The 14,285-nt window shown below is 36.3% G+C and overlaps 1 protein-coding gene across 8 annotated transcripts in view; it reads right to left on the bottom strand.

Annotated features, from left to right (window-relative positions):
• The window catches only part of GPHN (gephyrin), a gene marked incomplete at both ends in the record, with an annotated part of 312,397 nt that overhangs the window by 36,502 nt on the left and 261,610 nt on the right, over positions 1-14,285 (bottom strand). For all 8 annotated transcript variants that reach the window (XM_082000102.1, XM_082000108.1, XM_082000105.1 and 5 more), the window contains 3 exons: positions 3,410-3,529; positions 7,467-7,522; positions 10,271-10,363. In XM_082000102.1, the coding sequence (XP_081856228.1) occupies positions 3,410-3,529; positions 7,467-7,522; positions 10,271-10,363 (269 nt within the window). The remainder of the gene's footprint in view (positions 1-3,409; positions 3,530-7,466; positions 7,523-10,270; positions 10,364-14,285) is intronic.

Here is a 14,285-nt window from a genome sequence, read left to right as displayed (position 1 = left end):
CATGTTAAAGTTAATGAATGTGTTGTTACAGATTGTGATTCTGTTTACTTACTGTGAAAATGGATAAATTTAAACCCCAGAAAACCAGGAAATGACTAACAAAAACATCAACCCTGAAAAAACTGATTTCTTACTTTACCACAGTATTTTCAAAATATGCTTTTAATACAAATTCTGTTTCATTTATACCTTGTATATATTCTTGTATAAGAGAAAAGATTATTTTTGGTTGCTAGTGTACAAACTGTCTGTGCTGGTGCCCAAGATGTCCTTTTATCTCCCTTATCCCCATCTGAAGCTCTAAAAGACACTTCAGGCTTGTGATGAAAATCTGGGGCAACAGTGTGCCTAAGAATTATTTTATTTTTATGACACTCTGGAGTCATAAAGATTTGAATTTTTTGGTCATGAAGATTTGAATTTTCCATATCTTTGATAACATTTAAAGATAGCTAGGAAGTTTCTAGAGAATCAAGAAGAGTGCCAATGATACACCTGAGTAATAGAAAAGGTCCTATTTAGGGCTCCTGGATTAGGGAAAACAAGAAAAAAAAAGGCTTTTCAGGCATTTAGTAATCCCAGGTTTGAAAAGCACTGTGGAAAGTGTGGATGTGGCGCTTCAGGACATGGTTTAGGGGACATGGTGGTTCTGGATTAATGGTTGGACTTGATGATCTTAAAGGTCCTTTCCAACCTAGTGATTCTGTGATTCTGTGATTCCGTGAAGTGTGACTGCAGACAACATGGTTATGTGCAGAGATTTTTATTTATGGAATTGATGGATATCCCAGAATGCTTTAGGAATACAAGATAATTCAAGGTGGCTAGAGGTAGGTGTTGCAGGAGGTATGGCATTATGCTGAGAACATCTTCCATTTGGTGTGTATTAGGCAGCGTTCTTCTTGCTGTGTATTAATATAAGTTGAACTGTGTCTGGGTGGTTTATTCTGATGGTGGTTAACAGCCAATATCCATACTGACATACTGATGCTCAGTCTTGATGTTGGATCTAACTCTTGTTTTGGCTGGTCACATTAACCTCCTTTTCCCTTCAAGGTGACATAAAAACTCAAAATTAAAAAGGTGTAGACATGTTTTTGCAAGGATTTTTCTCAATGACTGTGCATTTGGCAAGCTGATGAGAATTTTTCTTCCTGCTGGATAGATTTAATTCCTTTCAGGCCTGTGACTTCTACAGTCTATTGGGAAATGCTTGCTATGATATTTAAGTACTGCTACCACAACTGGAGGTCAAGGTGCTCCTTGTAAAAGTACTTTCTGTCTTTTCAGAAGAACATTTTTCAGATGTTAGAGATTTCATTTCAGTTAAATCCCAGCCCTGAAGGAGTTCTTAACACTAAAAAGAAAAATATTCTTGAAATATGTAGCCACCCAGGTGTGAAAAAGGAGAGAAAAATAACATATTAATGAAACTACACTAATTATTTATGTACAGGATTAGCAGAGTGGCATATTCAAGGACAAGTAGAAACTGAAGAGTTCTACCTCACACTTATAGGCAGGAAAAGAAAGCTGAAGGTGGCTTCAGAGTTTAAGCACATAGTCAGATAATCTGTTCTCACATGCAGAGGAGAACATGCACTGAAAAAGTGGAATCCAGGAAGACATTCGTCCAAAGAAGTAGAAAATAACAGGTTATCATGTATGTTGCTCTGCAATTTGATAGTCCTCTCATGATGAGGTGGGAAATGGCCACAGAAAATTTGCTCAGTAAGGCTAATGCAATGATTAACAAGCAGTGAAGGCAATGGTGTATTTTACAGGAAGATATAATCTACACGTACACTTCTGTAACCTCAAAGCAGGACTGACTCAATAAATTGTTAGGAAGAAGGTGAGCCTAGACAACTTGCTGACTTCATCAGATGTAAAAACTCTATGCATTTACAGTAATAAGGCAAGAGAAAGGATCATGAGACTATGTTTCAGTTTTTGCTCTCTTCATCAGCTTTGAACACTAGAATCCTCTGCTTACACCCCAACTGCAGTTGCAATGCTAGCATAGAGCTACGGTGAAGTGGAACAGCTTGTAAGAACAGTTGCAGAGCAGCAAAGGCTGATTTGAGCAGAGAACCGTGCATACACTTCATTCCAAAACTGAACTTGGAAGTTGTGTTAGTAAGAGATGTTATCTTCTTGCCTCATAATCTGTCAGATGATGGCAAACTGGTGATGGTGTCCTGAAATCACAGCTGAGTAAGTGAAGGTAATGATTCAGAAGGAATTCGCTGAACACAAAGGAAGTCTAGGATGGACTGTTTGGGATACAGTTGTCTACAGACAATTCCTTGTACTTCAACAAAAAACACATTTTACTTTAAGACGACTGTATGTACAGAATTTAGTGCTACAGCACTCATTTTTTCTGTGATGTTTTGCAGTATCGGTAACGTAGAGCACTAATATGATTTATAGGTATGCTGGAAAATCTGTTGAAACAAACAGACTTAAGACTACATTCTGGGGGAATATGCACCTTATTCATTTCCTGGTTTTCAAGAGGTCTTAAATTCAGTAACTTTCTCATTTTAAAGGAGCATAGAGGTCTATTGAAGAAACTTAGTTATGGTTTAAAAAAATCTGGGGGGCACTTACTTCCCCTGTTACACAATAAAAGCCCTTATTCTAAACATATGCATTTATTGTAAGGTATGTGCATAAGACATATTCTCCAAAATCCACCAAATTCACCTTTGCTGAAATGAGACCTACTCTGATAACACAGAACCATCTTCATAGCATAGTTCAAAACGATCCAAGTCATCCCATGGATTTTGCAGCACTTAAAACAGTTCACTTTCCCACAGAAAATCATACTCAGCTTTAATTACATCAGCGGTAATTCGGTACTGTAGTATTTCAATGCATTATTCTGGGATCAATATGCATTTTAAAAAACTTTTCCCCTTCATACTTGGTGAGCTTAGGAGAACTTTTAAAGTCCTAATCTTGCTGAGTTTCAAGATGATCCTGAAATATAAAGAAGATTGCTCTACTGCTAAATGTGAACTCAGTAGAAAAAAAGGAAATATAATGTCAGATTGCCACTAGTCTGTATATTAAAATGTGAATACACTAGGCATTCAAATTAGACTATAATTATGGACCTCCAGGAGGCATTTGCCTTTCACTCAAATCATGCTCCCAAATGCTGTGGTGTCAGCATTCAACAACTGTGATGAAAAATCAATGTCAGGACAGGTAGGTCTGTTATTACAGCCTGAAAAAGCGAGCAGAATTGCCACTAGGACCTAATATGAAAATCCTCAAACTCCTGAGATTAACGGAAGAACTCTTCTGTAGAGCTATCTTCCATATTTACAGGATTGTATCATGAGCCATTTTCTACTGCATCCAAAAGAAAAATGAGTTTTAACTTGTGACTCACATCATCTGATTCCCTGATGAGCTCTGTATCTTCCACTTGCACCACTGCATCAGCACCACATGGAATTGGAGCACCAGTTGTAACGCGCATTACCTGACCAGGCATCACAGTCTGAGTTGGCTGGAAAATAATCGAACAAAAATTAATTTACTTTTGAAAAGGAAAATCTCCAACCATTTGAACTTTATGGAAGTAATCTGAAAGACTACAATTCTTATTTGTGGCATGACTCTTGATATACTGCTAGTGATATCAACAGGTATAAACTCCAATGTACTTACAGATTATTAGGTCATTGCTTCAGATTTGGCTTTTTTATATGGTCACAGACTAGGTGGCTTCAGATTTTTCCCCTTAGATTTCTATCACAAGAACAACTTTCAGAAGAAGCAATATACTGATACCCTTTGGCTCAGAAAAGTAACTGGCTCAGAAATATAAATGTTAGATGGTGACCTTCTAGAACGCTACATGAGCAAAAATCTAGTAGTTCTCTGTATGTAAATATTTTTGCAGAGTACTCTGGTCCCCAGGGTTGAAATTGCTTTGGTTTGGTTGTTTTTTGTTCTGTTTTACCAGCACACCGTACATAGGAAACCAGCAGTTTGTACGTAAAGTAATGTAACCAGCTGCTTCACGTTTAAGCAGATTTCCTCATACTGAGAGACAGCTCAACACTAGTTCACATAGAATACCTATCTTTGTGAGGGCCAGTTTAGCAAAGCCTAAACCTGATAGTATTCTACAATTATGTGAAGTCATAGCACATAACAAAGTTTCAGCAGAAGCAATACAAAGAATAAAACAATATCAGAGCAACATGATAAAACAAATGACATGGTTTTAATAAGATTTCTCACCAGGCAGCCTATTTTAATACACATTTTTCAAAATCCAGAGTAAAATTGTTTTTAATGAAAAATTTTAAAGGAAAAATGTATTGTATAGAAAAATTCTCCCATTTAAAAAGCATTTTTTGGGCCTCAAGAACCACAAAGAACACAAAATGTCTAGGACTCTGCCAGAAATAGGTGCCTATGGTGATAAAATGCAGTTACTATCCACGCTTTTGGAGTTTATTACTAGAGGAGTTAATTTTTTGAGGTGTAATGATATGAAATATTTAAACAAATTTATGATTCAATAACAATTGCTTTTAGAATTGGTTGCTCATATATTTTACTTTTTGTTCTTTGAGAGCGTGATGAAATTAACTTTACGAACAAAAATCAACCATCAGATTTGTGTGTGTGAATCTCCAGGGCTGTGTTCTTCTGTGCTAGAGACTATGAAGATAATGAAATGATTCCTTCTCAGAAAGCATATTTATGTACAACAATTTCACAGAAGCTCTTTCAAAGGCCCTTGAGGTCTCCCAATTACCTGGAATAGGGAGGTACTGGGTTCTGTCCCTTGCCTTCATCACTGATAATCTAATTAATGTTAGTCACTGAATAAAAACCATAAATAATGTATTGATCACAGCGCCCATCTCCGGCATTTTCTTTTGCACATGATTACACCTTTCCTGCATGATTTACAATCGCCCATGCTCCTTTCTGTAAAAAGGCCCAAGGTAATGGAAAGGTAAAAAATGTCTGTTTTCTATCCTATATTATAGCTAGTTAGTCACAGTGCCTCTTACAAACGTCTTTAGAAAGTCTTCAAGGAAATGCTAAACTCCAGCTATGCAAGTCTACAGAAAGAACATCATTGCTCCCCATGGCTGAGTTTTTCACACAGAGGCCATGAGGGGATGGCTTGTGACTAGTACTCTCAAATGTGCCCTAACCTAACCAAAGCAGGGTAGTGTCTGAAAGTTTTCCTCAATATAAAATAAAAAATGGTTGTTAACATAAACACGACAATTTGGAAATGGAGATCAGAAAATAATACACAATTTACAAATTGATACAGAAATGTCCAACTTGGCTATATGGCCTCTCTGCGATTCTCAGTCCCATTTTCTTCCCCTCTATGTGGCATTTACATAACCTTCTTCCCTGCAGGAGGAACCAAATCTAAACCTATTTTGAACTCCCTGCTGTGAATCATTCTGTTAATTGGTCTGTAACATGAAAAGCAGAATGTTGCTGCTGAGAGTGACTGAAGGGTGAAATGAGACTGAGGAGCCTTCCAAGGCTATAAATAATTTCTTGGGAAGGAGATGAACCTGAAGATGTGTTGGATCAAGAAAAAAAAAAACTTTGACCAATTATTCAGAGGTCAACAGCCTCATTTTTCTAACTCGCCATTTGTATTTCCAGAATTATTCTCTCTCTGTATGCCTCCTCCCAGCCAATTTTTGTTCCTTGCCAGAGAGGTTTCCCATTCCCATTAATCTGGGAGGACAGACTGTCCCTGCAGAGAGACATTTGTGGGCTCTTGAATTTTGTAGGAGGGAAGCAAGCTCCCATTTGACCTTTTATCTTTTGTACAAACCTGCTGAACTGATTCACACTGAAAAACTTTCACACTGAAACTCTTTAGACCTATGGGCAGTCCTCCCTGTTAGACACAGCTTCAACAATACTGTTTTTAAGCACTGCTGTGCTGTGATTTCTTTTAACTAGCAAAATGATAACATTGATGACAGGTGAATAATGATAGGAGTGATAATTCAGCAGGTTGCTCTGCTGGATCTTGCTATTTTATAGTGACCATAAAAAGGGTTGTAGAAATAGTTGTCAGTCTTTTGGATTCAGGACTAATGCTTGAAAATGCAGACAGAAAGGATAAAAAACCAAGGCAGGTGAAATTAATTAGTGTTACTTTTTTTAGTATTTATAGTAATTTTACATATTGTGTATAACAGATTCATTAATTGAAGTTCACATGAATATCAGTATTGAGAAGTTGTCTATTATACCAAAGTATAATTCATGATGATGGATGGGAACTACAGCAAAAATTATTTTCATAGTTCTCTGCATCTATCATGATTAGCTAAATTAAATGTCTACTATACATTTAGAGGCAGTTCAATACCATTTTTTAAAAAATGGAACAATCTTGCAGCTGGTAGGAGTTCTAAAACCTGAAACAACTTTTGAAAGGCATCTATTTTATTCAAGACTTTTTTGTATGTAGCAGTCAAAATGGCCACATTGTAAAATCCTCATTAAAACTGATCAATCCTCTGTTTTGGCTGTTACTTACTCCATTTCTGCATCATTTCACATACGGTACACAGAATTACAACCTGGGACTTGAAATACCTGGATAAACATTTTGGATTAACCCATCCTGAAAAGAAGGTAGCAGGTACAATTAAATTGACAGAATAAAAAAAGTGGTTGAACACAACTGATTTTTTTCCTATCACCCCGTTATTAGTACAGGAACTTTATCAAACATACTTGAGTTTGAAAGCAAATCCCAAGTAGTGTCCATTCATGAATGTTTATACAGCACAGCAGGTCACGAATGGGTGCTGCCCTGACTTGCTCTTAAACTCAATCCACGTATTTGCTAAGCTCCACACTCTCTTGATTTAATAAACAGAAAAGGAGCAATACCCTAAACTAGGCTGCTGCCAGGCTTCCTCAAGATTGTTCTGGTCATTACCTACCTTTAAAGGCTTAATACAAAACCCTTAACATCTTGTTTTGCAGGTATCAGTGTGAAATATGCAAGCAGTTTGTGGAAACAGTTACTGGGCTCACATCCCTTTTAAAATCTGTCAGCAAGAAGGGGTTAAACCTTGCTTTTCTCTGTTTATGAATTGTAATGCCACTCGAAACCTTACGTCCTCTAACATTGTACTAGGGCAGAGCATTACTGTATGTACTCCCATCGGACATGTCAGCACAATGTGCTGAAGTATTTTGGGATATCCTTATTAGATCCTTACGTAACCATATGACCTCACAGACATGATCTGAAATCATGTCCCAAGGCACATAGCAGGAGGCTAGGTACAGCTGTGCCCTACTTCACGCCACCTCCATGTATATTGAGTTTTGGAGCACTAGCAAGGCTTGTAAAAATACAAAGCAATACCTTACAAAAGAAAAAGGCATTTGGAAAAAAAAAAAGAGAAAAGAAATATGCTCACCTGCTCACCAGCCTGGGATTCCCCTATGATGAATCGATCTCCTGGGCCATCAGCAGCTGTTAAGATGGACAATACAAATGATAAAGGCTGAACCAAAGCAAACGATGGCATTAGAAATTAAAAACAGGAGAACCAAAGAATGATCTAAGATTCAGTTCTTCAGCGTCACCATGACAGAAGTTATAGACATTTTGCAAATTTTTTACAGTTTGTGTCCTTTTAAGTTGTGTTTATTTTGAAAATTACAGGTTCTATAGCACTTTTAACTGAAAATTTCTGGGCTATAGGGGATCAAGTAAAAGGAGATTAGGAGGAATTACATTAATAACAAAGATTTAAGAGTGTTCATGAGATTATTTTTATAAACATGTCCACCATGAGCAAACTTTTTCCATGTGAAACTAACACAGGGGAACCACATATTTTGTAAGTGTATTGTGTGTCTTTTTTCTAGACAACAATGGCATATTGACATTTCTAGATTCTATCTCTGCCTTTAGAGGAAAACATGGACAAATGCAGTGGTTACAGACTGTGTAGATAACCATACAGGTTTGGCGTTTTCTGAAGAGCACTAGGGCTAAGATAATGCAGCTTGGGCTGCTACATTAGAAGTCTGGGTTCTGTTCCTTTTGGTAACTTCAAGAAGTAGCACTGAACTAGTTACCTCATACCTTTCAATGAAGCCATCCTGATAATTAAAAGTGGGACATCATTTATTTAACAAACTGAAAGTCTCCAGGACTTCTAATTTAGCCAAATCTGTATTTTTACATGGTCAACACAGGCACCGTCCCTAACAAAGTTTAAGCTTCTGCCTTCCTCAAAGGTCTTTCAGCAAGTTGCATTAGTGGTATTATAGGCTCTACCATGGTGTAAAGCATGTATGGAGCACAAGCAACTCTGCCTGTCCAAGCACAGCAGGCATGCTGTCAAGAGTGTTCAGACACACTGGGTTCATAGAATTACATTTAAATATGTTTTTTTATTAATTTTACATCTGTGACTGTCAAATGTTGATTTCCCAGAGATGAAGTCTAATCAGTGACAACCTTTATCTTAATAGCTTCTGTTTTATTTCAAAAACCCTGAATATACAGCTAGATAACCTTACTGTATTGAGAAGAATTGCTTTCAGGAAGGATGCCCATTCAGTCTGTATAACTATTTATCACATTTGTACTCATATATCAGCTGCAACTCTGCAGATGATGATCTATAGTACTTAGGTTTGAAGACTAATGATTAACTTTAAAAGCCCATCAAACAGCCTAACCTATGAGCTTTAGAACAAACTCTAAAATAAGAAAGTGGAAAAGGACTCTTCAACTACTTGTCTTTGAATAATGCATATAATACTACTGAATACAGTTGTCAGACCTTCACTGAAAAAAAAGCACTGTGATGATCCCTCGAAAGAAGAGAAAAAATTCCCTAATAGCTAAATTATTTTAAACCTGATAAAATGCTTCTGAATTAGATTTTATTCCCCCATTAATAATGATATGGAGACAAAATTTATAAGTGATGCACAACAGCTGTAGCTTCAAAAAGTGGAAAAAGTTTTGGGCAGATGGGTTTATGCAACTGAAAGCTAATCCTTTATTTTTTTGTAAAAAAATCTGTTAATATAGTCAATATTATTTCTGTCTACAAGCTTTGTTTCTCATATCCTGAGATAACACGTCTACAAGAACAATAAGATATAAGGTAAACTACCAGTATTTCTCTGGCTACATCTGCACTCCCTTGCCACTATTACTGGTCATTTTGGTCAACCTGTCTCTCACACACATAGATGACAGACAGCGGCAAAGTTGTCTTGTAGACCTGGAATTTTATTTTTATATCAAATCCATGGGGAAGCCATTGGACTATCCATTGCCTGTGTTTGCAGATAGTTTATTTGATGGACAGTTGCTTTCCATTGTTTCATCTGCCAGTAACAAAAAAGATATTTTAATGTCCCTAGAAGAAGTTGCATTAGTGGCTAGCTATTGTGTACAAATTTCAACATGGTGTTACGATGATTCAACACATACCACAATGAAATCACTACTAGTATAATGTCCAATCATATATATTTTAATTTTCCTCCACAGACATCTGAGATGAGTATCATTAGTCTTACTTTACAAAGAGAAAAAACGATGCACAGAGAAGCAACTTGCTCAAAATCGTGCAGCACCTAATGGCAAAACAGAGGATGGATTCAAGTCTCCTGGGAAAGCACTCACTGCTTGCTCCATAAAGTCACACTACTCATTCTATCTATATACAGCAATTGCAATATTTTCAAAGTAAAAATGTGTTCTTCTTTTGAGATGCCTCCATAAGACTACATTCTGATATGTATTTTTGAAAATTCTCTGATGCAATCATGAAATAATTCACAAATAGGAAGCTGGATCTGTGACAGTTCAACAAAGTAGCAGATATATAAGAAATTCCTGATTAAATCAACAACAGAGGAATAGAAGAAGAATCTGTCATTCAGAAACATGTTCTGTTACTCTACTGGATTATTTACATTTCCAAGAAACTCACTAGCAACACAAGTGCATGTCTATGAGCACACATGGAAGTACATTTGCTCGTGTACATATGTATCCACTGAAAAGATCTGAATTCAACTTTATGGTCTTCCTTCAAGACAGCTGCATTCTACCTAACTGTGACTTCAGCAATGACCTGAATAAAATCTGAACCAAAATAACCAATGTTGGATCCAAACCAGGTGAACTAACATGTTATAGAGTGGTTTTACAGACAGTATACTTCATGCCTACAAAGCGAGTGTCTACCTCTGACAGCGTAGCCATCTTTTACTGATGCTGGAAATGGTGGTAGATTATCTTTTGCATATACATCTTGAGCAAGGACTCGGCCCATTCCATCTAGAAAAGAGAAAAGAGAAAAGATCATGCTCCACGTCATTACAGCTAATGAAAGGGAAAAAAAGTGAACAGCAGTGTGCTCTAATGGATGAAATATATGTGAATAGATCTCTCAGGTTTTTGGTTTCTGCCTCTACATAAATGAAAAAAGACTGGAGTCTGAAAATACTGATGAAAAATTTGTTCAGCAAGTCTATATTACTGGTTATGGTGAAATTGTTGACAGTAGATCTGAATGCCAAGTATCCAAAGCCAGAGGTAGTACCTCTGATACAGGATCAAACAGAAAAAAAAAAGTATTTGTTTCTTCAGGACAACTTTTTCTCCTGAAATCTCTTTAAAATACATACTTTCCGTTATTTCAATTAAAAAAAAAAGTTTTTCTTTTTTAACAAACTTTTAAAATAACATTTCAAAAGTGAATCCTGTATACAAAAGGTGAGCGGTGATGGATTGAGCCCAGAGGACCCAACATAAACAGTAACAATAGACAAGTTTCCATAAATTGACAAAAATTTGCAATAGATTAACTTTGCCTAATTGCTGAGATCGTTTCTGCTTAATGGAGGGTGAGTGCACATAAGTGTCAGGATTATTTATGTAAATTTACACTGTTATAGTTCTAAATATTTTAATAGCTGTTTCAAACATACTGTTTCCCTTCACTTAGCAACTCTGACGGATGAGTTGTAATTTGGCTATGCCTTCCTGTAGAGACGGATATGAATTACTTCACCCTCAGTCAAGTGTGCACTACTTGTTTGCTTTTATGGCTCCAGGAAGAGTTTTTTTTCAGTATGATGTAGAACAGAGTGGAAAATACGTATCTTCTCTCTTCATAAAGTGGAGAGTGAGAAAGAAGATTTATTACATGTGTGATTAGATGGACTGGGAAGGGGCACACGTGTCAGAACTACTCAGATCGACTTGCTTCCAGTATGTCTAAGCAGAGGAATGGAAGCTCATCTCATAATAGAGGCCACCGCTCTCAGGAGTGCGTTGTGGCACAGGAAGGCAATATCCAGCTGAAAGTATGAAGGAATGAGAGGATGCATGAAGAGAATTCTTCATGCCAAGGAGACGCCAGGAGAATTTGCGTGGTTATGTACTTTACAGATTATGATCTTTCAGACATGCCAAAAAAAGAGAGACATACATAAAGTGTGTTTCTTGTTTTACAGATAGGGAAATCGATGTGGTTCTGGATTTTCTGGGAAGGCAGAAGACCTAACATTGCACACTAAATGGACAGGTATTGTTAAAAAGTGCACCTACTTGATTCGACAATGTTCAGCTCCAGTGAAGTGGTATGATAATGGAGATTATATTTTACTTATTAACACAAAATTATTTAGTTAGTAATTAATTATCATTATAATAACTATAACATCATTGTGCTCACATCCATATGTAACAACTTTCAGCCTGAGGTGAATATTTTTGTTGCATTTTTGAAATAGGTATTGCCATGAAAATGCTGATAAAACCCGTTAAAGCAACTAGAAAAGCGCCTTTGTCATGGTTATAAATACGTCTGTGCACTGCTGCATACCGCTGTCTGCGCTACACAACATAGAAATCATTAGAAAGCTCACGAAAGCTTGTGCACTTGCATTGAAAAAAAATGCAGACAGACATTTAAATTACAGCATAGAAAAGGCAGCTATCAAAGGCCTTGTAAAAACACCCTCTGTTCACAGAGGCACAAGATCTCATACAAAAGTGATGCTTCTAATATTAGCAGGCGTGTTGTGTCTTCATTTTACTTCTTATCTGCATGCAAAATCACACCAATTAGAGCAAAGTTGAACAGGACGTTCCTGGCATTCTGCCACGCAATATTTGAGGGGAATAAATGGCCAGCCAGCAGCGAGAATGAATTTCATTATGGGGAGAAAAATGTAAGAATTATTTGCTGAACCTTTAGGCATTTAAAATGAAGCAAATCAGCAACTAAAGGACAATCTGAAGTACCTCTGTACTCTCCTTTATTTGAGCAATTATTTTAGAAATACATTATTTGACCTAATTTTGATTAACTGTAACTCAAAAAAGATGTTCTGAAATATTTTAATGTCATCAAACTGCCCCTTGTGATGCCTATAGTTTTCTGATTCTAACAAAAAATGGAGAATTACATTAAACTCACTTTTCAAATTTGGGTATTTTCTAAAGCTTAGCTGGTGAAACTGTTACAGTTTTGTGAAGAACTTTGATTTCTTAGGGTATTGGTACTGGGACAAAGCAGTAAGACAGGTATTGTACTAGAGGTGATGTATTTGCTCCCATTTTGTAAATATTGTCCTGGTAGCACTTCAGTGTGACATGAAAAGGCAATGCTATCAACATAATTACCTAGTTCAAAATGAATAAGCAGTGGAAAAAAATGTCCAAGCTCTACAGAAATTATAGGGCTCTTGGACTAGATCAGAAAAACAGCTCTGTTCTGAGGCTTAAGCCTGTAACATGTGGATTGCCTCTGCTTTGTACTTTTAGTATCAATTAAACTTCTGCCTCTTAGTTTCAGAAGAATAATCATTATCATGCTGTCTAAAAACTTAACCTTATGTACCCACAGAGCAATGTTCAGGTAACTGCATTTAGCTGGAATAAAAGGCTAATTGGGGGTTTCGTACCAGGTATTAATGATAGCAGGTGGGAAATATGCTTCAGATGCCTTTGGTTTATGGCACTTCTGTAAAATGTTTTAGGACTGTCCATTTTGTTTTTTTAATATGGATGAGGCTAAATGATCTGTACAGGCACTGAGCAATACACTTACCAATGTGAAAGTCATGGTTCAAAAGATAACTTTACTCATCCTCCTCATCCTCCCCCTTATGTTAGGAGAGAATAGATTTGAGAGACTACAGCATGCCTTGACTTAATAAAGTCAGGACTGTATTGGCTACTTGTACAGAGTAACATTCAGCAGCTTTATTTCTGAGGATGAATACTATGCAATATGGTTAGTAATGTAAATAAATCAGGTTAAAATTAATTTGGTAATTTGTCAATGAAATAAGTTCCAATCCTATAGCTTTAAACATCTCACTTTCCTTACAGAAAAACTGTGCTCCTGAAAGATAATTTTAATGAGCTCAGTGTTAATTCAAGACACAAAACCACAAAGAAAACAAATACAGCACAATAGTGCTTTTCTGAGTACAGTCAGTTAGGATTCAGACCTCCAGGACTACATTTTTATTATCTCCTGAAATTAAAGGTATATTAACTGAAAAATAAATGAATACATAACTAGATTAAAAACTAGTTCTTAATTCACCGTGTTCTTCAAAATCGACTTTTTTTAGCAAATTAACATACATGTATGCACACACACACACATACATATATATTTGCATATACAAAAAAATCCTATATATATTTGTCTGTATAACTACAGTGATCACTTAAGAACTTCTGAAAATGAGACTCCAGCTTGAGATTTGTATCTGTAGATTAAGAGAATTGAGTTTCCAGTACCACAGAAACAGATGTGTCCTTTAGGATGTCTCCTAAAGGCTCAATCATTAAATTTAATACTATGTATTAGGAAATCTTACAGTGCTAAAATAACTGTATACTTGTTGAAAAATAAATTGCAAGACACAATTTTGCACTGCAGTGAAAAATATGAAGTAATATGTGTTTGTTAACATACTAATTGTTGGCACCATTATGTGAATATTTAACTAAGAATATATCTCTACAGCTGATCTTACCATGTATCTCACTCTTTTATTTTGGGTGGGAAGGGAGAGAGTCACAACTGAAGTATTTCAGCAGACTCAGAACGTTATTTTTTAAAGAATAACAGTGCCAGGAATAATAATCAATATGTTCCAGACTTAGAATCAGCCCGAATTTAATGTCTGTAATCAGGTAACATGAAGAGCAAAATGAAATACCAACTAAGATA

This window comes from Phaethon aethereus, assembly GCF_964289735.1.
Source record: "Phaethon aethereus genome assembly, chromosome: 5".
In the NCBI taxonomy this organism is placed as follows: domain Eukaryota; kingdom Metazoa; phylum Chordata; class Aves; order Phaethontiformes; family Phaethontidae; genus Phaethon; species Phaethon aethereus.
The sequence above is the reverse complement of the archived record's forward strand: the minus strand, read 5'-3'. Positions and strand labels throughout refer to the sequence as shown.